The sequence below is a fragment of the Pseudoliparis swirei genome, chromosome 1 (assembly GCF_029220125.1).
Source record: "Pseudoliparis swirei isolate HS2019 ecotype Mariana Trench chromosome 1, NWPU_hadal_v1, whole genome shotgun sequence".
NCBI classification, from domain to species: domain Eukaryota; kingdom Metazoa; phylum Chordata; class Actinopteri; order Perciformes; family Liparidae; genus Pseudoliparis; species Pseudoliparis swirei.
Window position 1 is genome coordinate 10,793,476 of NC_079388.1, and position 26,492 is coordinate 10,819,967.

Below are 26,492 nucleotides of genomic sequence, written 5' to 3' on the forward strand. Positions count from 1 at the left end.
CAAGCACTCATTTCAGAGATTTAACAATAAAAAGCAGTTTTGCAGACTGAAAAGGTTTTATTTCAGATTATCACGGTGTTGGAGGAATACAATCGTGAGGTATTTCTGGATTAAACATACTGAACAGCTATTGAAAACAGCCAGGTGTTCAGGAAGTATAAAACACAGTAAATATATTCAAAAAACCTGCTTTTAACAAAAATAAAAGGATCTTAACCTTTACAAAACACATTGCCAAAGAAAATATAGTCTTAAAAAAAAAAAAGTACAACCGTGACAATATTGAATGTCTAAGTATTTTTTGTACAGGTTTTAGGCAAATGTATCTATTCAATGTAAACAGCAACTGGTGAGTCTCATTTAAGATAATAATTACATATATCTTCACTGATGACTATGCACATTTTCAAAACCATTTGCATGCACGTACAAAAATGCAACAAAATATATACATTTTTCAATCTGGTCATGTTTAGTCACAATACCAAATTAATTTACAGACATCTCCTAATCAAAAAGAGACAACAAATAAAGTAAATCAATTCAAAAGTAAAGTAAGATGAATCCACTTAAGTTGTATATATCAGTATCATATACATGTATACTTGTAACTTTAAAGAAAAAAGTGGAGAAGGATATTGGCATGTAAACCAGCGTGTCATGCCACAATACCACCGCAGAACACAGGTGGGTTTGCTGTGATGTTTGAGCCATTTGATAAATACTGAATAATTCCTCAAACCTTCCACTTAATATAACGTCTCGAGTTGAGGAGATTACAAGAGGCATGTGCTACATTAGGCAAAGGAGCGGTTTCCTCCAACCGGCTCAGCAGAAGATGCAGTAACCCTGATTAATAACTGAAATAGCCTCCCAGTGCTCCCAGTTGTTGCATTCAGGATACCAGGAGTGCCATTCCAAACAGCCCAGCAATAGCTGTGTTGGTGAGCAAGCTGTAACTCTTCCCACACCGGCTCGGGAACCAAAGTTCCCTTTTAGTTGTGGGTGTTACCAGGTTACAAATGTTGGTCCAACCCCTTGTTCTTAAGAGTTTACATAAAGACAAAGAGGATACTCAAAGTGAGGAAAGAAAATCTTTCAAGCCCCCCTTCTTCTTGCTGGCCTGGTTGTCTTCTCGCATTAATATCTTGCTGAGACGCTGGACGACCCAATTTTTAGGTTTAGAGGGAGTCTTGGAGGAAGATCCTGACCCTGAAGTGTTGGAGGAGGTGGAGGACCTGGAGAGAGTTGGGAAGGGAGGAGAGAGAAACAAAACAAAGGGCGAGGGAAGAAAAGTTAGCCGTCAGGAAATGTGTGCTGTGGTCAAGTATATGATCTGGCCAGCGCGGATACCGACACGTACAGCGAGCTGCCGTTCTCTTGATGAAACGTAATCATTCGAACGCTAACAGGCCGGGCACATCATCCTCTCGCATGTCTGAGACACCTACCGACTTTAGTTGACAGAGGTTGAATTTGAGCTCAGGGGATATTAATCCCAGGCACCTTAAAATAACGTACCTAGGAGTATGAGCAGGAGTCTTGGGGGACGCCATGTTGGCTCTGTGGGTTGACTGAGGGGTCTTGTGTTTGGCAGCGCTCCCTGGCGTGCTGTGGGTCGCCATGAACTCCCGGTTCATTCCTTTGTGTCTGGTCGTCTTGCTGCAAGTGTGGCAGGTGGCCAACTGGGATGAGGAGAGAAAGGACCACATTATTCATTAACATTGGATGGCCTCGCATCTGTATTCCACAGCGTTGGGGTGAAGGCATACAAGGTCTCCCCGTGGTGGAATTCAGTGACACATTTTCAGCGACAGTTTTCTGAAAGGTTCTTTAAAGCCGTCCGACTTTCTCCGGGCCACACAGGAGTTAGTTGGGACTCGGTCTGGATTGATCGCCTCCAGGGACACAGAGCAGGACTAGTGGCCGGGGGCGGTAATGAGAAGGGCTCAGATGCCTCGTGTGACACCACAGATATCAGACATCTGCAGCTGAGGAATAGTTCACAATGGAGCTGAGGAAGCACATTCATGAGAGGCGAAGAGGTACTCAACAGCAGAGGCTCGTCCCATTGGCCCTTCTAAACATCCTCTTCAAAACATTGACTGAGCCTATGAGAGGGCAAGGTGGGGCTGTTGCCATGCAGTTCCCCCTCACTCAGGGTACGGGTGCTATAAGAGTCGTCACACAACTTTTTCAGTTAATCTCTATGAACCGTAGCAATAAATAGCAACGATAACTTTTGTCAGTCGAGTTCACACTTCACTGCGCCTTGCATGATGAATTCTAAGCAACTTCCTGACCCAGATTATACAAGACCCTATATTAGGCAACGAACACAGACACTCACGAGAGTCACCAGGCGCAGCTGCCGCTTCATGAGATCCTCACGATTCAAGACAACAAAAAGCATCCCGGACTCCTGCCACACCACGGTCTTGCGTCCCAATAAAAAGGTGTTGTGCGTGTGAGTAGACGATGACTGGGATAAACTAAGCTTAACGACAGACATTACGGTGCGACCCCAAACATTCTTTTCATCTATAACATTTGAACCAAGGTGATATTCAATTGCTGTCCAGTATTCACAACTAAGACGCCGCTATGAGTTCAAGGGATGATAATAATTTGGAGACGATCAACAATCATCTCAGAGATGAGTGCAAGTGCAAAACAAGCCATCTGGCAACTGAAGATGAAACCAACTCCACAGTACAAACATCTTGTGACTGGAGAAAGTGCAGCATAACGTGTAACGCTGACTCGTGTCATTTGAAGAGGAGTTCTACAGCCCTCACAATCTTCAGTAACAATCTCATTCATTAAAAGTGGCACACTGTTGAAGCTGCAGAGGTCAGCGAGTCGGAGCCGAGCCGGTGAGTCCAGAATGACGATGAGGTGGAAAACTCACCGACACGAAGGCAGCCATTTCAGATTGGGACAGGTGTCTGTTGGCGTCGGAGCGTCGGGATCCTCTTTCTTTCTCCGTGGTATGAAGCGTTTACTGGATCCGCCTGCATGTCCAGCTTTATACAGACCAAGCCCAGCAACAGACACACCCATCTTTGCAGAGGGGTGTGGCTGAAAGGAGGAGCGACCAAAGGGGTCCACGACTCCGTGGGACAGTCAGCGCTCTGCTGCCGTCTGCCCAAACCGATTCACCCACATGGGAGGAAGAGTCCGACCGTCACTCATCTCCAAACACAGGCAGTGCGGTGGATAGATATTGTTGGAATCCAGAAAGATTTGACTTTTTTTTAAAGATTATATCATATTTTTTCTGTTTTCAGAAATCAATGGGACCAAGAGGAATGATACATTATATATTATTTATTCACAATGCAGCACACAAACAAAAGATTGAATTAAAAGCTGTAAGAAACTCATTGTGATAATCATGAGATGTTTGCTGGTGATATTACTTGAGGTATGTTCCTCATATTGTAAAGTTGTAGCTGGAAAGAGAATCCACCACAAACACAGGCCAGTGTGCAGATTTGATTTTCAACGCCGCCTCTCCAAAAGATCAGACTGCCCGTTACACTGCCGCAAAAGAATGGCACCGACCTCAAACAAACTTTTTGCTCAGTCATTTCCAAAGTTTCCCCGCCTACATATCAAAGCAGCTTCTCTCTGGAAAGGGTTGTTTAGGTTTCTGTATGGTTCCTGATTTAGTGGGATCATTTAAGTGGCAGAAAATCTCTGTGACTCCCAAATAGGCAAACCTCTATTTCAGCAGATGATGTATCGCACTGAAGGGAACACTCACCAGTAAAAGCTTTCTCATCAAACTCATTATCTCTCATAAACTTGAAAGAACTAGCACACTCTTAAAACTTTGCGAAACTATTTGTGATTATAATCGTCGTATAAAAAAATAAGTGGGAACAACTCCAAGCAGCTATGTTGATGATGCAGATAAAGCTGGAGCAGCTGGTTTTAATCCACAAAGGATGAATTTAGCTGGAGATTGTAAAGCTGTTCAAACGTATCATTCAGGGACACGCTGAGTCTAATGGAGCTTAATATTGCAAAGACATGGCAGAGGATGTCATACTGGCACCACATTCTGGTTGTTTTGAGGTATTTCAGAGAAACGGACCTATAGAGTCGAGTGGCTCCACTGGAGGATCTGGGTTCACGTGTATGAGAGTAAATATCTCCTCAAGCCCAACACTGAATCAAATGGTTCCAGGGTGTTCCAGCACTTTAGCCTTTGCTACACAATCCACAGTTAAAATAAGATTTGAAAGTCAATTTTATACTTGCATTTAGAAAATCTCCAATTGAGTTCCAGGCTTCATCAACTTGATGAGGAAAAAAAGCATTTCAAAACAATAAGACATAGAATATATTAAATGTTGACCTGTAAAATCGCTGCAAGAGGATTCCTTGCTGCATTGAAATAAATGGAAACTAGCCATTCCTTGAAAGCCTATTGTGATCAATGGTATGATTTAGGAATCAGTGTACAACATAATATTCGTAGACAACAGGCTATTTTTTTTTAGAAAAAACAGACAATCTGCAGTAAAGTCAGTGAAAAAAAAAAAGTCTCAACCTGATGACATGATCAGATGACTCACTTGTTGCTTGAATTGGATGATGCAGACTGCACAGTACATGCATCCTTCCAATTTGCCCCACATCCCTGTTTACATGTGCCGATCCATCTGAACCTAAGTGGTAAGTGTTGTTGTAATGATGAGCAGCTAATTATATCTCACACTTTTTGGGTAGCTGCAACCTTCCCACCACACCTGCCCCTTAAATCATGCTGCAATTGCCCAATTCCCTCCTGTAGGTCATTAAAGTTTCATTTAATCAAATCTTAACGGGAACATACAAGACCGATTGGTTCTTCGGGTATAAATGGCGCAATAGTTACAAATACTGCAAGTGCTCTGGGCCGTGGCCATTTAGGAGACAGTGTAGATTGTCCTGAACTTGGACTATCCAATGATTGCCAAGGAAAACCAACATGTCTTAGCCAGCAGGAGTGTGGAGTGGATTAAACACAGACTGCAATGACCTGCTGCCGTTTATCCCAATGGTTTATCTTCTTATCATTTTTCAGCTTTTAACTGAGATATGCGTTCTTTGTAAGTTTACATGAGTGTACAGGGATACCCGTCTGGTGCATGAGAAACAGAGTGAAAGATAACTCCAAACACAACCACCCTTTGAGGCGCTGCAGCTTGGCGTCATGCAGTTCAACTCGCTGAGCTTCTCTTGTCTGAACCTCATCAACACACCAATCATTGCCTCTGCTATCCTGGACCTGCCGGGTCTTTGGTGTGAAACCCTCACATAGCTTTATTTCTGCCACCATATCACACGCTGGCTTATAGCCTGAGATTACTCAAACATGCAACATTGGTTCGGAGAACTAAGAGAATAATTGCATGTGAAACACGCACACACAAACACAGACAGATGCACATAAATCAATTCTTCCTTCTATTAATAGCCCGTTCCATAAATACCTCCCTTCCTGCCATTCTCTGTCTGCTGCTAGAGGTCAAATTGGGTTGATTCATTTGACCTAGGCAGAGCGACATCACTCAAAAGGGGAGCGAAAAGCAGAGTAACAGAGGGAGTGACATAATCCGGTCCCAGTCAGCATTTTTGAATAGAATAAGAATATGAACAAGTTTGAAACTGTTGAATGCTAATTGCGTTCAGTTTTCAGAATGCCAAAAGCACAACTATCTGTGTGCACTGTGTGTGACATTCATTTGAGAACATCAATACAACAAAATATAATGGAAAGCAGAAGAGCAACAGGGGGATCGATACGAGGCGGGCTGCGATGTTAGTGCCACGGTCTAAAGGCAGCGAGACACGAGGCATCCGGGCTGAAGGCAGAGCTGCTGCCGTCTGAACACATCTCTGCTGGTACTAAAGGTCATAGTTCATCCTGCATCACAACAGCAGGACAAACCAGAGCACACGGCTGGAGGAAAAGATATCAACATGTTAAATTATGATTCCTATTGCGTAGTATCTCAGTGTTTGCTCAACTTACATGTAACCTGGACCCCGTCGAGCCTGCAAGCTCCTCCTCCTCAACTCCACCCTCTCGTCCAAATATGGTTACTTGTGGCTCCAAAAAACAAGATGGCGAGAGCCAAAATGCCAAACTCAAGGCCTTAAAACCGTAGTCCACAAACCAATGGGTGACGTCACGATGGGTGCATCCACTTATTTTATACATTTGATGGTTTATGCTCTTGTCAGACCTAATGGTCCCACTATAATCAGCTGGCTCACACTGAAGCACAAAAACAATCCTTTACACAGTGAAGGGGTGTGTGGGTGTGTGTGTGTGTGCGTTCATGTAAAAGCAGAAAGATCATAGACTATGTTAAAAGAGGACGTGGTAACCACGACGACACACATTGGTTCGTTGACCGCCGTTTTGGAGCTTCAATTTGTTATTTTGGCCGTCGATATCTTGTTTTTCTTTAACCAGAAGAGACACAAGAGGGTGAGGCTAAGTACGAGAGAACACTGAATACAAATATAGGCAACCAAAGCTGTGAAAACCCAAACCCCACTGTGAAAGGGTTACATGTGGAAGATTCAAACACGGACAACACCCAGAGCCGACAACGCCATAGTAGCAATCTGTCAATCACAAAGTAGCCACGCCCTGAAGCATACCCTGCTTATTGCCTTCTCAAAATGGAACATATTTTACAGAATGAATATCTGGCTGTATTGAAGAAGACTTGAAACTATCGATCGAGACCATGAATGCATGTTTACAATACTGAGGTAATAAATCAAGTGTGAAGGAGGGTCCTTTTCTCATTGACTTCGATACAATCAGATTCCTTTTTGCAACCAGAGGACTCGCCCCTGCTGGCCAGGATAGAGAATGCACTTTTCACGCTTTTTCGCATTGCCGTCATTTTTCAGACCCGGAGTTTGCTGCCTGGAATCCATATGAAGTGACACTGCGTTCTCCACAACAACAATGATGGTATGGCTGCTGTAAAGTGACATGTCATGATAACCCGGAATGAAGTCCCAACCATCACATGCTCCAGCTAACCTCGGCATTTGCTAAATCTGTGACATGCAGAGGATGAACTTGGCGGGACACATGAGCAGGTGGCACAGAGAGATTGGATTTCTGTTCAGTCAAGTAGGATTTATCCAGTTAACTACATCATATAAAAGGTTGTTGCTTGCGTGAACATCTGGAAGGCAATAAATTAGTAATATCAGTGTGAAAAATCACTTCACAAGATGAACTAGGAAAACAAATCCTTGTTTTATTATCCGTGGAAGCTTTCTCCAGGGCATGCTGTCATGGTTTGGTTTAAATCTACAAATTGCCCCTGCTTAAAAGACTGTGTATTTGCATGTATGGCACTTCAAAATGCTAATTTCAGTGTTTCCATTGAAAAAGATATTCATATTCAATGTTCATTACGAGCAGAGACACCAAAGAGACGTTGACATTGTCACAAGGTACAAAACACATAAGGGATAAATGTCTGTTTTCTTTAGAGATACCTGCGTGATATGATAAGGTGGACCTAAAATATAAGAAGAGAAAGATAAATGTATTCTTATTAATATCTGGATTAAAACACAGATGTGCACTTCAGTGGCACTTAAATAGCACTTACTTATGGTACTTTTGTAGTTCGACTATGTTGAGGAAATGTTACTTCCTGTATTCTTGTTGTTCTTAGTTTGTACTCTAGGTTGAAATGCACTTATTGTAAGTCGCTTTGGATAAAAGCGTCGGCTAAATGACATGTAATGTAATGTAATGTAATATAGGATTGAGATGTATAAATCAGAACCCGGCGTACGTGTCGCTCTATGAGTCTGACAACAATCACAAATCCTCCTAAATAATTATGTAAATCTAGACAGTGTTAGGCTGCTGCCCCCTGGACGGACCAGCTGTAATTTAGTACTTCCGTTTAAGAATAAAAAACACAACTTAGAGCCACATTTGTATTTGGGGCTCCTCTTGGCCATTAAACTGCAAAAGCTGTGTGACTTTATGACAGATATGCGATGAATGCCATTAATGTTGATGCGTGCTGTCAGAATGGGTTGTCGGAGCGATACACTGTCAGTGCTGGTGAGTGAGGATCCCAAAACTGAACCATGACATCCGTGCCAACTCACGAGTGATCCTTCAGAAGGGATTGCCAGGTTCCAGAATAGGATTTTAATCGCGGTGTGGAAGCGGAGCTCATTGACAGTTGACATGTTATCGAGCAGCGTCGAGTTCTCGATGGGGTTTCATCCTGTGACATGCTCGGCTACCAACATGACAGCGCAGAGCAAACTGATCCTAGCGCAGCGTTCATTGTGTGTGTGTGTGTGTGTGTGTGTGTGTCGGAGGAAAACAAACCGATGTGCAGGCATTCTGAATATGTCAGTCACAAGCCCAGCTGGCATCGACTTGCTATGACTGCTGCTCCTCGTGTTAATTAGCCAAAAGTACTTTAATGCATATACGTTCCTCCACCGAGACGGGCGTACACGAGTGTTTCCACGTCGGAGCAAGTCTATGTGTTTGTATCTATAACGCTCACGGCCACCACCAGTGTTGCAGAGTCGCTGCTGGTCGCTCTTCCCAAACACGCCCCCCTCTCGTCATCCCGCCACTCGCTGCCCAACCTCGACGTGTCCAAACCCGCGGCGAAGCTTTCCCCGTTCCCCGCGAGCAAACGGCATCGAGACATCTCCGTCTCCTGTTTCCCGTCAAGTCCTTAGGAGGCGCATGCTCCGACATCTCTCCATCATTACTCCAGTAAAGACAAACATGGCATAGGTATGTGGTGAAGACATGGCCAAGAATGGAAGGAGGAGAAAAGACAGATGAGGATAACGTGAAGGGGCGGTCAGTTTGAAGAGTTGAGGTAAAACACAGAAGACAAAGAAGGGGAGGGATTGAGGGGGGGGGGGGAAGAGTGAGGTCAAGAAGAAGTGGTGACATAAATTACAACAAGAGGCTGGAACCACGTCAGAAAGAGATGGCCCTTCTGGGAAAAGGGAAATATCATTTCAACCACTTGGGTTCTCTGTTTTCATGCCAATTCATCCGTTATTCTAAAAGCAAGTGTTGTTTTCAGCGTAAAACAGGTGTTGTATAACAACAACATGCTCATTCCTTTGGTGAACTGCCAGGCAAAACCATTTGAATCTTGATTACTTTGTTTCTTGTAACAAACAAATCGGCTGAGATGTCGAGACCCAGGGAGGAAGAACATCCCGGAGGACGAGGAGGAGAATGCCCTCTCCTTTCGCTCCATTTAGGGTCTCTGCTTCTCTGCTGGGGCCACAATCCAACTTCTCTATTGCTATATGCAACCTGCCTAGCATGAATAAACATGCCTGATTTATAAGAGCTGTAAGACACAGCTTCACAGAGCTGAGGAAAGCATTTCGTGCGCTGGCATCCACCCAGAAGATTCATCAAAAGGAAGAGCAACGTGGAGAGAAATGACGGGTTTACCCCGTGGAGTAAAAACACTGAATATCTACTGCTCATGAGTTTGCGTAGAATTTTTGTTTTCATTAGTAACCAACACATACACTACCGTTCAAAAGTTTGGGATCACCCAGACAATTTCGTGTCTTCCATGAAAAATCACACTTTTATTCATCAAATGAATATAAAATATAGTCAAGACATTGACAAGGTTAGAAATAATGATTAATATTTGAAGTATTAATTTTGTTCTTCAAACTTCAAGCTCAAAGGAAGGCCAGTTGTATAGCTTATATCACCAGCATAACTGTTTTCAGCTGTGCTAACATAATTGCACAAGGGTTTTCTAATCAGACATTAGTCTTCTAAGGCGATTAGCAAACACAATGTACCATTAGAACACTGGAGTGATAGTTGATGGAAATGGGCCTCTATACACCTATGGAGATATTTCATTAGAAACCAGATGTTTCCACCTAGAATAGTCATTTACCACATTAACAATGTATAGTGTGTATTTCTGATTAATTTAATGTTATCTTTATTGAAAAAAACAGTGCTTTTCTTTGAAAAATAAAGTCATTTCTAAGTGATCCCAAACTTTTGAACGGTAGTGTATAACTGAAAATATTTCATGAATACAATTTGGTCTGGGGAAACTACTTAGAATAATCCACATACGAGATGAACAGGACAGCCGTAAATAAGCGGCTCTGGTAAACAACGCCTCTCGTCAGGAGACTCAACCGAGTTCAGACGCCGGGGAGAAGTCTGAGAAAGCAAACATGGACGTCTGCGTCTGCCGTTACTCACACCCTGTTCTGAACAAAACGTCTGCCTCGGTCTGAACAATACATTCACACGACAGCATGTTTTGATCGTTTCTCCGAGACCTTCTCCACAAGAAGAGCAGAACACTGTGTGCACGTGCATCGCGCTCAACTCGCACAAATAAACAATACTTTTGGGAAACACAAAGGGAAACAAATGAAGGCTTCGTGGTCCCTGTGGCACATTATCTCACTCAAGTCTGTGCAGAGAATCAACAGCAGCACCTTGTGAAAAAGACAACTGGCACGTTAGAGAAATACTTCTTCCATTGCATCGGATTTTCCTGTTATGCTTCTACCTCTAAAGAGGAGCCGAGTGGATGCTAATCTCATGATACTCCGGCCCTCAGGGCTGCTGCTGTGCTCTGTTCATCAGCATAAAGCAGTCCCCACTCCTCTTATCTGCCCACTCCACCACGCTGCATTTTCAGAGCGTCGCCTTGCTCGCGTCCCTGAGCCGAGCACAAGGCGCTTTCCCTGTTGCCCCTTGAACTGCCAGTCTGTGACGGGCGAGTGACACTGAAAACGGAGGGTAAAAATACCTTGAAGGACATGCTCAGGGTGTATTGGTTTACTAGAAGTCATGTGATGAGTCACGTAGCATCGCTATTCCCTATCGGGGACAAAAACCCTTTGACAAATAAGTGAGAAAAGAGGTGCGCCGTCACGGTAGAGAGTGCATGTATGTTTGACTCGGGGGGGGGGGGGGGGGGGTCTTCTGAAGGTCTATGATGTGAAAGGATGCCGCACAACTATATATGATAATTAACAACAATTCAAGGACCGTAACATTTCTGATGTGAGCAGACTTCACAATAGAATCACGATTCACAGAAGCCCGTTCCAGATGCTGTGGAATGGTGCGCCTATTGGTAAGAGTGTTGCTGCTATATTGGTATTTTTAGCAGGTGCTTGTGTAATAATATTTAGTTACATGATTTTGTTATTATTGAAAGGATTCTGTAAAGTCACTTTCTCCAGCCGAGTGCCCTGCAGAGCCTGGATCTGACCTTCACCGGTCAACAGGAAGGAGCACACAGCCACCACTTCCTCCTCCAAGATGACGACTTCTCCTGCAGGCAATCACGTCATTCATCCAGTCCTCCCGTCTTCTCTATCTGCCTCTCACCCTCTTGCTTCGATTCACTTTTTCTGTTTTACTCTCCAGGGTTATTCTCCTGCGCTTCTCTCACGACTACATACTATTGCTGCTCCTTCTCTCCATCTCCGTCTGACTCTTTGCTCTCCGTCATCTGAGACGGAGTGAAGAGTGGGTTCAGAGTGCCTCGCGGTGAACGCCGGCATATTAGATCAACCGGACCAGATTGAAATGGGGCAGCAGCCTTCCCACCAGAGCTGCTCTTCCTCAGGGCTGATGTCTGACCACCAGAGTGGTTCTCAGTGGTTCTCTCCCGTCGCTGCTCTCTGATCCATGGAAAACTGACCAGAATGCCACAAGCCCCAACACCGGTTTCATTAGAGTGGGAAGGTAAAAGTAAGCTTTGCATTCTGTCTGGTGCCATCAGTGGGGAGGACAGTCGAAAAGGACAACTGACAGTTTAGGGGGCAGTGGGAGGGAACAGGGCGAGTGTTAGCAAAGCACTGTCTGGCAACATTAAGTTCAGCTTAATGGGACCACTGCAAGACTGAACCATAAGGGAGCCATTAAGCACCTGCTGTGGAATAAATACAAGTTACTTCATAAATCTACATGGTAACAACGGCTGGAGGCAATACATGTTCTACTGGGTGAATACTTGGTGTCTTTCCTCCATAATTGCATCTGCAATTTCCCCACTGTGGGACTACGAAAGGAATATCTAATCGAATAAGACAAAGGTCAACACTGGCCACAGAAGAAGTGTTCAGCTCAAAGACGATTCGACGGGGCTGAAGGTAACTAACAAATATGTCTTTATGACAGGTAAAGCACAGCCGATGCATCAGAAGAACAATAGTATCACTCACAGAAACATTTGGTAATTGTACCACTAAATATGTAATAATTAAAATAGAGACAATCCACTACAAATGTTTGGTGTAAATGATGAACTGTGACATTACAGTTTTCCAGCAGGTCATATTGCTAAACACTAATATCAGCATCGAGCAGGCTGCCCCTTCCCTTAGCTCAACGCCAATGAAGTTGAGGACGCATTTCAGGCATATGCCTCGGCTGTTTTTCTGTTTTTCTGCAATGACAATTTGCTGCAGTGCAATACACGAGCAGGTCTGTGGGGTTGTGGTGTGTCGTCTTCTCACCAGTACTGAGGAGGACTTTTGGAAGCGTTGCAGCAGGTTTCTCTGCACCAGACTGAGACGTTTCCCCCTCGCCTTCCTGCGCAGGACACTCTGCACCCGAGCCGATGGCCGCTGCTTGGGCCGCAGCCGGACCCGGTGATTGTCAGGCTGCAGCCACTGATAACAGGACGGACACAGCAGCCTGGAGGAGTTCTGCTCTGCAGGTGCTGAGAAGAGGAGAGAAGAATCCTGAACACTAAATGGCAAAACTACTGATTGATGAGGTTTTGGCTGACATGGACTTGTGTGAGTTTGGTCCAACACGGCAGCGTGCTACAGACAGCTGGCTGACTCTGGCCGTTCCATGAAGTCAACCTCGACAAGTCTGTGACGACAAGGTCCAACCTACGACTGCATGCAGCTCTGTGTGGCTATGACACTCCATGGCCTCACCGATGGAAACGTACAAAGAACCAAAATAGTCATTAAAAAGTAAGATTCATCAAAGATGTGCAGGTTTCTTAACTTACCATTAGCCTTCGCAGGGCTCTGCCTAGGGGAGAAGAGAAGACCAGTTCAGGCATTTTGAAAGGATACTTAAAACAGATCAGAGTCAAATTAATCAGTAACTGAGTTTCGTGTTCGAAAAAAGTCACTATGAAGTCGTTCTTTAAATAATTACAGTCTCTCTTGAATAGATAACGTTGTTGGTTCTATATAATACTGTAGAAAAGCTAAAGTAGTTAAACACGCATTTGTATTTATTTGAAACTGTTGCAGGGTGTCTACAGGAATAAACCAGTGAAATTTAAGACTTTTTAAGACTTTTTAAGACCACGTCTAAATAAAATTTAAGACCTAACGTACGAAGGAAATATACATTAATCTAAATTAATTAATTAAAAGTAAACACACTGTCTGTTCAAAATTAACAGTATGGTGTAATGCAAAAGGATAAAACAAATGTCATTGCTGTTGTAAATTATATTTATTAATACATTTTCAGAACATTTAGGTCCCATAAACAAATGTCTATAAAATCAAGTAAATATATTTTTAAAATACGTGCAACATAGTTCCTTTTGAACAAAAAAATCTATAAAATAACATAAATAACATTTCCAGCTGCTTTTAAAATGCAAATACATTTACATAATAGAATGTATGTGTGTGTGTGTGTGTGTGTGAGTTCTCATGTCTCTATGTGATGGATGTTTGTGCACAGGTTCATGTCTACTCCTGAGCTTTTGTGAATATACTAGGAAAACAATCCTTTTCAAACTGTATGAATACAAAAACTTCCAGTTGACATTTGGTCCATTCTCCTGGAAAAAAGAAAGAAAAGGCAGACATTAGCCAAACAACAGTCAACACATCTCTTCATGACACCACCACTTTAATGTCAGACTGGATCAATATGAATGAAAACTATTTTTACAAATTAAGCAACGTGAGCCATCCCTTGAGCCTAGTGAACACTATGTAGACATATTGACAGGTAAACACCACTCTACTACCATTCTAAAACTATTTTTAATTAGTCTAATTAATGTGTAGTGCCTATCCATAGCTGTTATTAACTTGACACATGAGTAAAGCAACACATACTCATATACATGAGGTTAGTTAATACATATATTTATGTTAGACTTACTTTGAGATGCTGAAGTAGGTCCTGGGCGATGTCATGGCCCATGAGCTCCATAGGATCCTGACGGGACGTGGTCATTTAACCAATAGCGCACATGAAGTCCAGCTGTCTCCTCGTGGTGGTCTGGTCCAGAGTCTCGTGGAACAGAATGAAGAACGCACTGCAGCGTTGGACTTCGGTGATGAGCGCTTTGTTGCATGGCGCTGGATTTCCTCCGGTGACCTCCATCGTTGTAGCGTTGACGTTGTTGCCGGGGAGCAGGAGCGCTGCTGGCGGCCTTCGCGGAGATTCCACCGCTGGAAAGTCTCCCGACACATACGCAGCTTCGAAGCATTTCACCGACCGTGACCAGAAACACTCGTTCTTTTCAAGCCGTTGTTGAACTTGCATCCTGCCATGTTTTCTAAACTAGCCGATGCTTCACGTTGTAGGATGGGACCGAATACGCAGGCCCCTTTTTAGGCGGTTGACGACCTGGCGGAACAGATTGCCTCATATTCGTAATGACGACTAAAATTTAAGACCAATCCAATCTGAATTTAAGACAATTTAAGACTTTTTAAGGCCTTATTTTTAGGAAAAGCAATTTAAGACTTTTTAAGACTTTTTAATGCCCCGCGGACACCCTGTGTTGGTGAAAGAAACTGGCAGTTAGCAACTCTGTTAAAATACATGAAAAAAACACATTACAAGACACAGAAAGCCTCTTCTATGATGCGTATTGGAAAACATGCAACCAGCCATCAAATGAGTCTCTCCCAAACAATACAGGGCAATATTCCACACCATGTAGAGGCCACGCGCCTCCCCCGACAGGGCTACCTTTGTTGCTGCTATGACACCTCACACGTTGGCACGCTCACAATGAGATATTTGTGCAAATATTTTCACTAAGCCTCAGCTAAGTCCCACTAAAATTAGCCCTGGGCTTAAATCAATGTGGGGAAATTCACTGTCCAGAGAGAGGCGGCAGCGGGGCTGTTTATGGAAAAGAGGGGGTGTGGGGTCGGCTTTAGATCTGGAAATGACCCGCTGGCAGTTTGTTGACACTCTCCACTTGCACCACCCCGTATGCGAGAAGGTGCATCACGTTGCTGGATGGCGTTGACTGCAGCGCAGGGTGGAGAGAGATTTGCAACATATCGGCCATCTCATCCCACAGTCACTGTCCCTTGATTCAACCCCCCCCCTGTTCAATCATCAGTGGCTAGGATTACATTGTCAGATTATACAAAGTCCTGTCACAAAATACTGGAAATGAAGAGAAGTCGTTTGAGGCCGCCGTGGTGGTTCGTGTCCCTGCCGAGGACGAACAGCGACTTACAGACCGTGAACAATTCCCCTAAAAGCCTTCAAAACGCTTTAGAAAGTCAGCAGGTTTAAAAGATATCAGTTACTTACAATAACATTACTGATAACCAATGATCACGATGGTGCACTGGACACCACATCAAACCAGACATTCATCGTTCTGGAGGACTGAACAAACCAATTCTCTGACAATGCTGTGAACACTCATGTGTAACCAAACTGGATTCTTGGGAATTCTGTTGGACCATAATCTCTCTTCCCGCTGCCCCCCCGATGAGCCAACTCTGAGACTGCTCACCGCAAAGACCTCTTCACCGCACAGAGCCTATTATCATCCTTGTCATGCGTCTCCTTTTAAGTGCACACTCAGTTGTGGTCATGAACACTGAAGATGTGGGTCCTCCACATGAACTGCTCAAGAGGCCCTTCAAGGATTGAACAAGTTTGGAGGGTAATATGGGGGGGGGGGGGGGGGCTGTGTTGGCTTGGATGTAATAATATGATTGAAGACAGAAGTGCTGGCAAAGAGCACGGTGAACATTTCATTGCTACCATCAGGGACGACAGTGCAACTGCTGGCGTATTCTGAGAAACCTTCACTGAGGCTCGTACCTCATCAATATGTAGACACAGCAGTCGGGCTCAGTTCGTGGTGTGGTCAGCGACATTCAGTGAACACTCTAGATATTGTATCCCTCTCGAACATGGACGAGCAGGGTTCCCATTAATCAGCTGGATGTGTCAGAGAAAGAGGCCAGCAGATGCCTCCCAGCCTGGAGACGTCCTGCTGAGAGGGGCCGCAAGACGAGAGACACAGGGAGCGGGGAGAGGTCTCAAAAGGTTTTGGCAAGTGGGACAGAAACGTGCAGCGAAAGATTTGGACAAATATCAAAAGACTTTCCCTTTAAGGCTGAAGCTTAAAAACATTTAATTCAGCGCCAAAATAAGGTCAAAATGTGACTTTGTCCGTTGTCCCGTGTGTTCGGGGCTAATTATTAACATGCTCGCATACTGACACGCTAAACTAAGAGGGAATACATTGTAAATGTTTACCCGTGACACATGATGTTCTCATCACTGAGCATGTGCAGCCTCAGAACCACGAGCTTGGCTTTAGGAGAACACAAGCTATTTGAACATGTCTGCTGAGGTCACTTTAATCTGACATTTTACAACAACAAAAATTAATCGAGCAGTTGAGGAAAAAAATAATTAAAATGATAAAATAATAATAATGACTTATGTCCTTTTTCAATGAAATAAAGTTGTGATTAAATGTTATCTCCACATAACACATAATTACGTTTGTTAAATTGATAATAAGCACATATATAATAGGAGAATATACATAGACAATAGGCTGGTCTTCATGAAGAGAAAACAAAGCTAAGCGAGAGCCGTCCAGGCTGCTCCAAAGCAGAGTCACTGTGACATTGTCTTTGTCCAGCAGACACTCCGAGACACACACAAATACACACAAGCATTCGACTGAACTCGTTTGTGAAAGCCTTGGATATATTTCATCTGAAACCAAGAGACAATTTAAAAAACAAACAATTTAAATCCTGATGCGACCACAAACGCACTCAGTCCGACAGCACCCGGCCGACAGGAGGTGAGGACAGTGGCAGAAGGCAGGAACACGATCTCCAACAAATATGTGTCGTAGTGTGTATGAGACAGGCAGACACCCAGCACACCAACACTCCAGTGACGCATGACCAAAACCAGAACTGGGGACAGACAAGACGCTGGAAAACCCCAGAGGAACACAGAGAGGCCGTTGTGGTTCATCATCTAAAAACATCCTCAATGCACATTTGAGGCTGACAAAAACATTTAAAATTCCCCTCAATTAAGGGATCAGCTGTGGCCAAGACCTTTTTTTAAAAATATGTAAACAGTAATTTCCCTCCTAACATACCATCCATCACTCTGGCTGAAGTCCAAATTCAGTATTCAATTAGTTCATCACACTTGAGTTTTGGTAATGGCTGCAAATCGTGTCTTTTCTGCCAGGCACTTGGCATGAAACCAAGCCGGTCTTTCAGCCAGTGGTCCAAACATTCAGACTCATGTCTTTCCTGGAGGACAGCTGGTTATGGTTAAAAGTGGTCAAAATGTTCTCTATAGCCGCGACTAATCATAGCCAGGTAATCCGGGGAACAGATCGTTGTAATAAAGTAGGAGTAGGCAAACACAAATCCGTAAAAATAACCCTGACTTTCACTCTGCAAATGTGTGAGACTGAATGACAGCAATGTTGAATTTAACTCATCAGCTTAAACAGCTCAAATATACTGCACAAAGTACAAGCACACAAACAGTCACTCTTCACAATAAGAAGGACAACTCACTGTTTGAATAAACAACAATATCTTTGCTCTCATGAAAGACAAAAGTAAGCAACAGCCAAATATTACTTGTAGGTTTGTTTATCTCTTGTAGGGACAAACACAATGCCAAAACAAGCTGTGAATGTACACCAGTCACTGATGATCTGTCAACAAGATGGAGGTAACACATCTCATGTGAGCAAATTCACAAAAGGAGTGAAAATATGAGCGTGACACACAATCAAGCCGTATACGTGTTAAGATGAGCAACACAGCCATTTCCAAAACAACCGTTTTAGTAACTTTTGAAGTGGTTAAATCTTAAGAGCAAACACAGCAGAGTCCAGCCCCCAAAGTCACGTGCTAAGCGACTGACAGATGCCTTTTGCCACTGTCAAAGGTATGTTATTATATTATATTAATTATTAACAACTCATTATTATTGGTTCACGCGCCAGTAAATCGAGCTTATAATTCGTTCATGATAACAGGAAATGCATATTTTGTATTTCTATGTCAAATTGAATATGCAAGTATTTCTACATTAAGTATGCTTTGTTTAGGCGGATGTCACTCGAGAAGTAGTCTCCCGTTGCAGCACGAACTCTCATCCCTCTGACAGACTAATGGAAGAAGACACATCCGTTCTGACGTTTCTCTCAGCCGATGAGCAGCTGTCGTCAGAGGCGAACTCCGGTGGAGCTCCTCCACCTCGCGGCGACACGCGGCTGTTACAACAATACAGGGGAGCGCGAGGAGTCAGAGCTGGAAGGGAAAGTGAAGTAAACAAAGTTTCTTACATGAAGAACCGAGAGAGCTCCGGACACGAGTCTTTGTACAGCAGGGAGGCGTCTAGCCGGAAGCTGTCGGATTTAGCCTCAGAGACGTTCTTCATGTTCAAGCAGGGGTAGTGCGACGGCGACTTGTGGCGAACACTGGACCTCCACCGAGTGAAAACAAACTTATTCTGGAAAACGTTGACTGGTGTGAATGGAGGTTGAAAGACCGTTAACACACACACACACACATACACATACACTACTGGAGCGGCAGCAGCCAGGCCATGCTGGATAGGTCTAAATATTGTAGTCTAGATAAAGATATCGCTGGGCTGTTGGTTCCAGCAAAACCACGTTGGGTCGCAGGATTCTGACGTAGCTCTCGCCGCGGTGCATTGTGGGAGCATGAGGAAGTCAGAGGCACACTGCGGAGCGAAGGGATGGCTCCGTGTCTAACGGCTGTTTACGCGCACAGACATTATCTTTAACCTTTTGTCTAGTCCTTACAAATAGACTTACATTACATTTACCCGACAAGTGATTAGACTGCAGAGGCGGCTGTTGGTCGTCTCTTACTGCTCACGTGCTTTATCAAGCGTGACTTTGTTAATAAACAATTGGTTTCTAATGACTTAATATAATATATATTTATTTGTATAGGCTATATAGTGCTTCTTCAAAATACAGGTTACTGGTAAGCCAACTCAAAACTAACCAACTTCGCCTATGCAGTTTTAATAGACGAAATTATTTATATTTTTTATTTTTACATGGGTTTTAATTTAAAGTAGCCTACACAAACTATCAATGGGATATTTAAACGGAGACTGGAGCAGACGCCGATTCCCTCTTTTGTTCTGTCTCAACATGAAAATCATTCATTAGATTATGATTTAATTGTTACGTTATTTATTTTGAGTCTGTCATTTTATGTGATAATTTATCAAACAGTGATGTTAGGCTTACAGACACAGTTAAATGTACTATTTACCATACACACTAATGCATGACTGCATTCCTAAAATAATTTACCGCAATCTATATTGAACAGATATCCTTTGATGTCATCATTCCTTAGATCTTAATTACCAATGTCAGACGACAGTGCACTGCTATTTACTTGAGTCCAAATACACATATTATAGGCTATCCGACTCGGGGTATATCGCTCAACAAAACTCCTGCAGAATCCAGTGAAATGATTGCATCGGGTCTAAAAGAGATTTTTGCTTGGATGAAAAAGAGCTACAATGTGAAATTGTATATATTTAAGCAGCAGTGGGAGGGAGTCGTGCGCATCGATGGGTATACGAATATCAAGTGAAGCAACCTGGTCAGACACACGCCCGATGAAACAGAGATGTGAGACGACAAGTTCCAGAGAGATTTTGTTCCACACAAGAAGGGATTTCATTCAGCGCGAGCGACAATACACACCGCTCCTGCTATTATGCCCGTGCCAAGGAGTGATCGCCGGACCGGTGCGTTTTACGCACATCTTTTCCCGAAATATCCACCCTGCTTAACGGTAGGTTTTACTCATGACAAATGCTGCACGTTTTATGTGCTAAAAGCAGACAACGTAGGGTTATCATAGGTCTTAATAATGTATCATGTTCCCACGTGAACCTGAGTAAATATCTTCTCACTATTGCCAAGCGATCATTTCCATCCTATTTTCTTCCATTTGGAACGTTGGCATGCGGGCTAAAGGCTATATAGCCCGCTGCATTATAATCAGGCAAAGAGCACAGTAATCATCTTTTAATAGTGAGTTTATTTTTGTATTATTATCTATATTCTATGATTTGATTCAATTCATATTTTTAAATATACCATTTAGTCTGTGCATGTGGAGGCTATAGTCTTCTCAAATTATGTTCTTTACAGGTCATAACTCTTTCTTTCTTTGTGTCTGTGTGTGTGTGTGTGTGTGTGTGTGTGTGTGTGTGTGTGTGTGTGTGTGTGTGTGTGTGTGTGTGTGTGTGTGTGTGTGTGTGTGTGTGTGGGTGGGTGGGTGGGGGTGTGTGTATCCGTTTATGGAGGGTGAGGGAATGCCACCAGACACTGAAGAGATATTAAATCATTGGGCCAGTGTAGAGCGCACATCAACTGATGGAGTAAGCTAAAGTGTGAGGGATTGCTCCCCACTTTTTCCGGGGGTATATCTTCACTTTATCAGGCGCTGTCAGACAGCAGCTGCCTCACATGATTGAAATAGCCGAGCGGTGCACCTCCTAGTCCGCGGATAAACGGATTTTTCTTCACTACCAGGGCTAAATTGACTCGTGATTCCGAGGCAGACAGGCAGACAGACAGACAGGCAGACAGACGGACAGGCAGGCAGACAGACAGGGAGGGAGGTTGATGGTGTGTGATGACATCCTCATCCCGTTTTTACTGCTGGTGCAGCTGAAAGGAAGAGGGGCCAGGACAGTGATGGAAAGGTAGGCGGACTGTTTGTTATTCACTGATATTCACTCACAGTAAATTAGAACACACGAATGCTGCTGTGATGAGATGATGAAGTTGCATGTTCCAAGACTTGTAGAATACTTCTCCACTGATCTGTGCAGTTATAGACAAACCTATTGTTCCTGCAGGGCACAGGAACTCTGAAGTCCGTGAAGATCAATCGTTTAACTGTCTGTATTGTAGTGTTAGTATGTGGCTGCCTAGAGACGAGAGGGAATTTATTTCAACACAGTAACATTAGAAATCCGACGGATGCTTTGCTTTAGACTCCACAGTTGTGCTCATTCTTATAATCATTTTCACCAGTGGGACCCTAAACTTGCCGTGCTCTGCACTGACTCACAGATGATGGAACCTACAGCCCATACTGTATTAATGCCCCACTCAAATTCATGTATGACTCCATGTCTCCATTGTGCTGCGGTGAGACGGGTCTGGTGCCAGCCGGACTCTACTTTCACCCATGGGTGCAGAGGTGGAGCAGAGACATCCCAAAGTGTCCTGTCAGCATCTGCAGGGAAAAGCCGCTCCCAGCAGCCATCGAGCCGCCGTCACTTCTGAAACGCAACACCAACTCCAATTGTGCTGAGAAAGCTCTGGAGAAAAGGCACAATGCGCTGTATTCCTGTGTGTGTGTGTGTGTGTGTGTGTGCGTGTGTGCGTGCGTGTGTGTGTGTGTGTGTGTGTGTGCTTAAGTGCATGATTATAATCATTTGTATGTGTTCCACATCTTTGTGAGGACTCCTCTGTGTCGTGCAGCTATAACAACTCGAGGGTCCACTTCAATCAGTTTTCTCCTGCATACTGATGTGTATCCAGTTCTGCATTTGTCTGCAGACGTTATCTGTGTTCATCCCACTGCAGAGCTCCCTGACTTCACACATCTGGAGGAACATTGCTGAGTTTAATAGTCTATTCTCTGTAATGAGTATCCACTTGAATTCATAATTAATAGCAATAAGGTCATTCAGTGAGTCAGTTGTTATGCTGCGTCCTGCATTTATTGCATTCCATTAACATCTTGTGAGTGCAGTCTTGCTAATCCTGAGCTTATCAACTTCTTTTCACTCGCTAGTGCTCCTGTCTTTCTTCTTATCACAGCATTGGTGATGCTGTGATTAATGGGGGTGATGATGCATTTATCACATGCAGCTTTTCCTCGAATCACAGTGTGGATGAATAGTCTGATGCAGGAGTAAGAGAAGACCAAGGTCACACAGCATCATTTGCTCAAAGCAATTTGTTTTCTGTGTGCAGGTTTGGGACTTAATATAATACACAGTCATATAATTATTACTTCAAGGACTCCCCATTCTGCTTCAATTCGGCATCAGCCACTGTGTGATATAAATATGGTTTATTATTCAATATTTGAAGTAATCGCCCCTCCGTGGAGATTATTTATGAAGAAGGCTGAGTCACCCCACTCTTACTGGAAGAAGCACATGTGCAGGCCAGCAGACTTCGTTTTTCCTTCCAATATTTTCAACAAAAACATTTCATGCACTTCTTAATGGAGGACTTTGTGAAAACTCTAAAGGACGTCATCTGCTTATTCATATTTCATCTGGTTCTTTTTAACAGTGCCTTCAAGCATTCCTTTTCATAGATCTCAGTATTAAAGTATTTTTTTAGGCTATGATAGGATATGATAGGATGTGTGTTTGTGTGTCTTTAAAGCATTTGTGAACGCATGCTTGGGAAGCAGAACTGCTGGTACCAGCTACTTTGCTACACCATGCATAATCAGGTTGAGGAGGACAAAGATGTTGGTTCTACAAACAGTGTTTGTTTGGATCCGGTTGATACGAGCAACCATAACCAAAGAGAACAGTGGCTCTTTCACCAGACTCCAAGGGAAGGGACCCAGTGGAGGAACCAGCTAAAGTCTTTGTGATAGGTTGTGTATCCCTGGAGAATAACAAGGAGAGGAATAGCGAGGAATTATGTGCTTTTCATAACAAAATGATAGACGGTTGGTGTTCAAAGAAATGCCCTGAAAGGCATTGAAACACTGTATATGAGAACACACCTTTCACGGTGAGGTGACAAGTCAGCCTCTTTGCACATTGGGTACATTTGTATTTGACGGATAGCAAAGAGTTTATCTTGTCGTCGTTAGAAGTTGCCAGTCAGATGGCTGGCTTAAAAAATATGAGTACAATCTTGTGTGGAAAAATGATGCCTTGGTTTATTTGCGGCCTTGCTTGAAGAGTAAATGAGTGGGAACAGAGCCGCACGCCCTAAGTGGCTGCCAGACAAGACTTTTCTTTCCTGTCTTAAATCCCAGACAACTGAGGGACTGCAGAGCCAAGCTGCAGAGTTCAAAGAGCTCCAGCATACAGGCAGCCATTCAACGTATGGACTCACATGCAAATGAATGTGTGCAGAGATTTGTTACATTTAAGATGGACCCGGCAATCTGTTTTGCCTTATGTGATAATGAGTAATTACCCTGAGTAATTTGACAGCTATATTATTTCCTTTGGCTCTGTATACTCTCGTTTGAAAATGTTTATACAATAGTCATTGTAATAAACATAAAGTCGGGGGGAAATAGAGAAGCTTGGCATTATGACAATTTGTGAATGTAGTATGCTGATTTTCCTTTGTGTCCTCAAGTAAATTCCTCATAAATGTAGGATTCATACTATGTGTGTTTTCCTCGCCATGGTTTCTCTCCTTAGGATCTACCAGCAAAATAACATTACAAACTGATCAGAGGAACCACACCATTGTTACAGCTGGCACAATGCACCATTGTTAGGTTGTTCATTGTGTGAGGCTTTGAATAGGGGAGGAACTTTTTGAATAAGATTTCGGTTAAAGGGATGAACTCTGTGTGATCATTGTCCTGATTATGCATAATAAGGGGGACTTATTACTCAACATCAATATTTAAATTCTAAGTACCATTAATTGCACTCTGTGTCTGCGGCAATCTTCGTCTCGCAAAGTAATTTCAGTTCTGTCCAAAAGCCATTGTTGCCGCGGTAATGAAAGGCAATTCAAGGAAACGATTAAATGTACAATTTCTCACCACAGCCAAATGGCCTCGAGCAGTTTCTAGTAGCATGTCATCCTTTATTAGTCACTGTTTTTCACAAATGTCCGAGTTGAAAGGAGAGGTGCACTGTAACTTTGATTACGAAAGGAGCCAATGGCCAGGATTGCCTCATGTATACTTGAATGAGGAGATCAGCTATTCCTCACAGCATCCTTCAAGAACTTGATTCAAGTGTCGGGCAGGCTCTCTCTCTTTTTTTCTGATAAAATATCTGTGCAGTTCTATCTGACTGTCATTGTTTTAAAGCATCCTAAGAATTTACTCTCCCTCAACCTATTAAAAATCACAACTGTGATTTTTATTTTATTTTATTCAAATATTTTTTTACAAGAAAAATAAAATAGGAAAAAAACATTAATTTAATTGTGTTCCCCCCCCGGCTCTTTTTTTTCTTTGTTTCATCCTTCAGCTCCTTTCATGTGTCCTCTGAGTTCATATCCCTAAAGTCTCAAATGTAGGTTGGACCCATTTTCATACAAGGAACGAGGCGAGAGATAGATATTTGTGTAACTTCCTAACCTTACTGTATAACAAAAGCAGCAGCCTGGTTTAATCAGTGAGGCTGATGCAAGCGTCCCTGAGACGACCCGGGATTGGAGAACAATCATGACGGGAATGCGCAACACTGGAAATCCGGGCTGAATGTCCCAGAACATAGGGTGGTTGCTTATCTTTGTGGTTTCGTCTGTTGATATTCATTCTGCAGATATGAGGACATATTTGTGAAACCATGACATTTTCAGACCTTTGTGTGGGATACACGCAACTTTGACCTTTTAATGCCAATACATGGCAAGAGAGACGAGTATAAAGTAGAGAGAATAACTTGGGGTTGGTTTGGGAATTGATTACATTCCATGAGATCCATAGACAGCCATTTGCTGCACACATTCCTGATTTTATGCCCCAAATCACCCCCCACAGATCTGATTTATTTTCAATATGCAAAGCACAAGCATAATAATGATTTCATCTATTCCCAATGACAAACTCCAAATCTGCCATAAGGCATTTCAGACAGACCTTATCCTGTGGGCCCATGGCATTCTTAATTATTAACTTTCCAGTGAGGCAATTTGGACCGGAGGAGCCATTTTCTTTGGGTGTCGACCAAGGTGGATGTGAGATAGCAGTGAAGGCCAACGCCCGCTTTGTAAGAGGAAAAAGGGTATTTTTATTGGCCAGGTGATGAATGTGGTGTCTGTGGAGGTGTGTCTTATGGCGCTCTCTTTCTTGTTCTCATTCGCTCTCCATTAATATTTTCCTGCATTCTATTACCCTCCTTTTTCATATTCTCCCACCCTCCCCGCCTCATTCTCTAGACCCGACATCCTCTGTCACTTTTTCTCCCTCTTCTGTCTCTCACACAGGAATCTATTGTAATTGACTTTATCCCTCTTTCTCCCCCCCCCCTTTTCATTTCCTTCCTCTTTGTCTCCCTGTCTTCCTCTTCATAGAATCTCTGCTGTCGCCAGCCTGAGCTGAAGGTGACCTGTTGGCTGGGCCAGGGGCTGCAACACAGGACATGGGTCCAGCTTCCCTATCTCCCCTCGTGTCTTGTGTTGCAGCCAGTGGAGCAGCCTCTCTTCAGGTCTGTCGAACGCTGATGGACCAGAACAGATGGATCCCAATAATGATGGACCTGTATACCCTGCTCTTCACTTTACAGCTAGCGTGTGCCTTATTTTGTCATTTCTACTGTAGTTCTAGGTCTAAATATCTTGTTTTCTCACAGTTTAAAATCAATAAAGCACTTTAAGAAAACATTACTCTTATTCGGAATGACAGCTTTTTTTTTTTACTACAATGGAGGTGTGCAAACTATTCCAAGTTTAGATTTAATACTTGTTTCAGGTCAAGTCTTATCAAGCGTATAGCTGCAGCCCGACGAGAACAACTCTCCGCTGACATTTGCACTGAGACATTTATAGCGGAGGTACCACCATTGAGGATCATTATTTTCTTTGAAACTGTATACACAAGGTGAGTTAATTAGCCTTGTCTTCAAACTTTCCCAGGACCCAAACATCGCAGTGAAGTAATGGCTCCTGACAAGGTCAACAACAGTGTACCTCTGGGCGAAGCCGGCAGGTGCTGTGGAGGCACACGTGGGCTGTCTGATTCCCTTTTAAAGGCCTCCTCATCCCCCCTCTGTCACGACACTATTAGAGTGGACCCAAAAGCACTACTCAGACAGGAGTCACAAAGAATACTGTCTTTGGTTGGAAACAGGCTGGGTCAAAACCGGGAGATCAGTCGAAGAAGCAAACAAGTCCAAAAAGGGGCGGGGCAGAGAATCAGAGGTCAGAACAGGCAGGTCAGGAATATACTCT

General features: G+C 43.4%; 1 protein-coding gene and 1 long non-coding RNA gene across 2 annotated transcripts; one reads left to right on the forward strand and one right to left on the reverse strand.

The window, feature by feature from the left end:
- Positions 1-37: 37 nt before the first annotated feature.
- On the reverse strand, positions 38-18,966 carry c1h18orf21 (chromosome 1 C18orf21 homolog). Its single transcript, XM_056421514.1, has 5 exons — positions 18,639-18,966; positions 13,071-13,093; positions 12,562-12,767; positions 1,522-1,685; positions 38-1,238 (listed from the first exon to the last, which is right to left on the reverse strand). The coding sequence occupies exons 1-5, from the start codon at positions 18,731-18,733 to the stop codon at positions 1,076-1,078; spliced, it is 651 nt and encodes a 216-aa protein (XP_056277489.1). The 5' UTR covers positions 18,734-18,966; the 3' UTR covers positions 38-1,075.
- A 1,089-nt stretch (positions 18,967-20,055) lies between these two features.
- LOC130196920 (uncharacterized) lies at positions 20,056-25,928 on the forward strand. Its single transcript, XR_008832344.1, has 2 exons — positions 20,056-20,145; positions 25,617-25,928. It is a non-coding gene; the product is annotated as an uncharacterized LOC130196920 (long non-coding RNA).
- Positions 25,929-26,492: the final 564 nt, after the last annotated feature.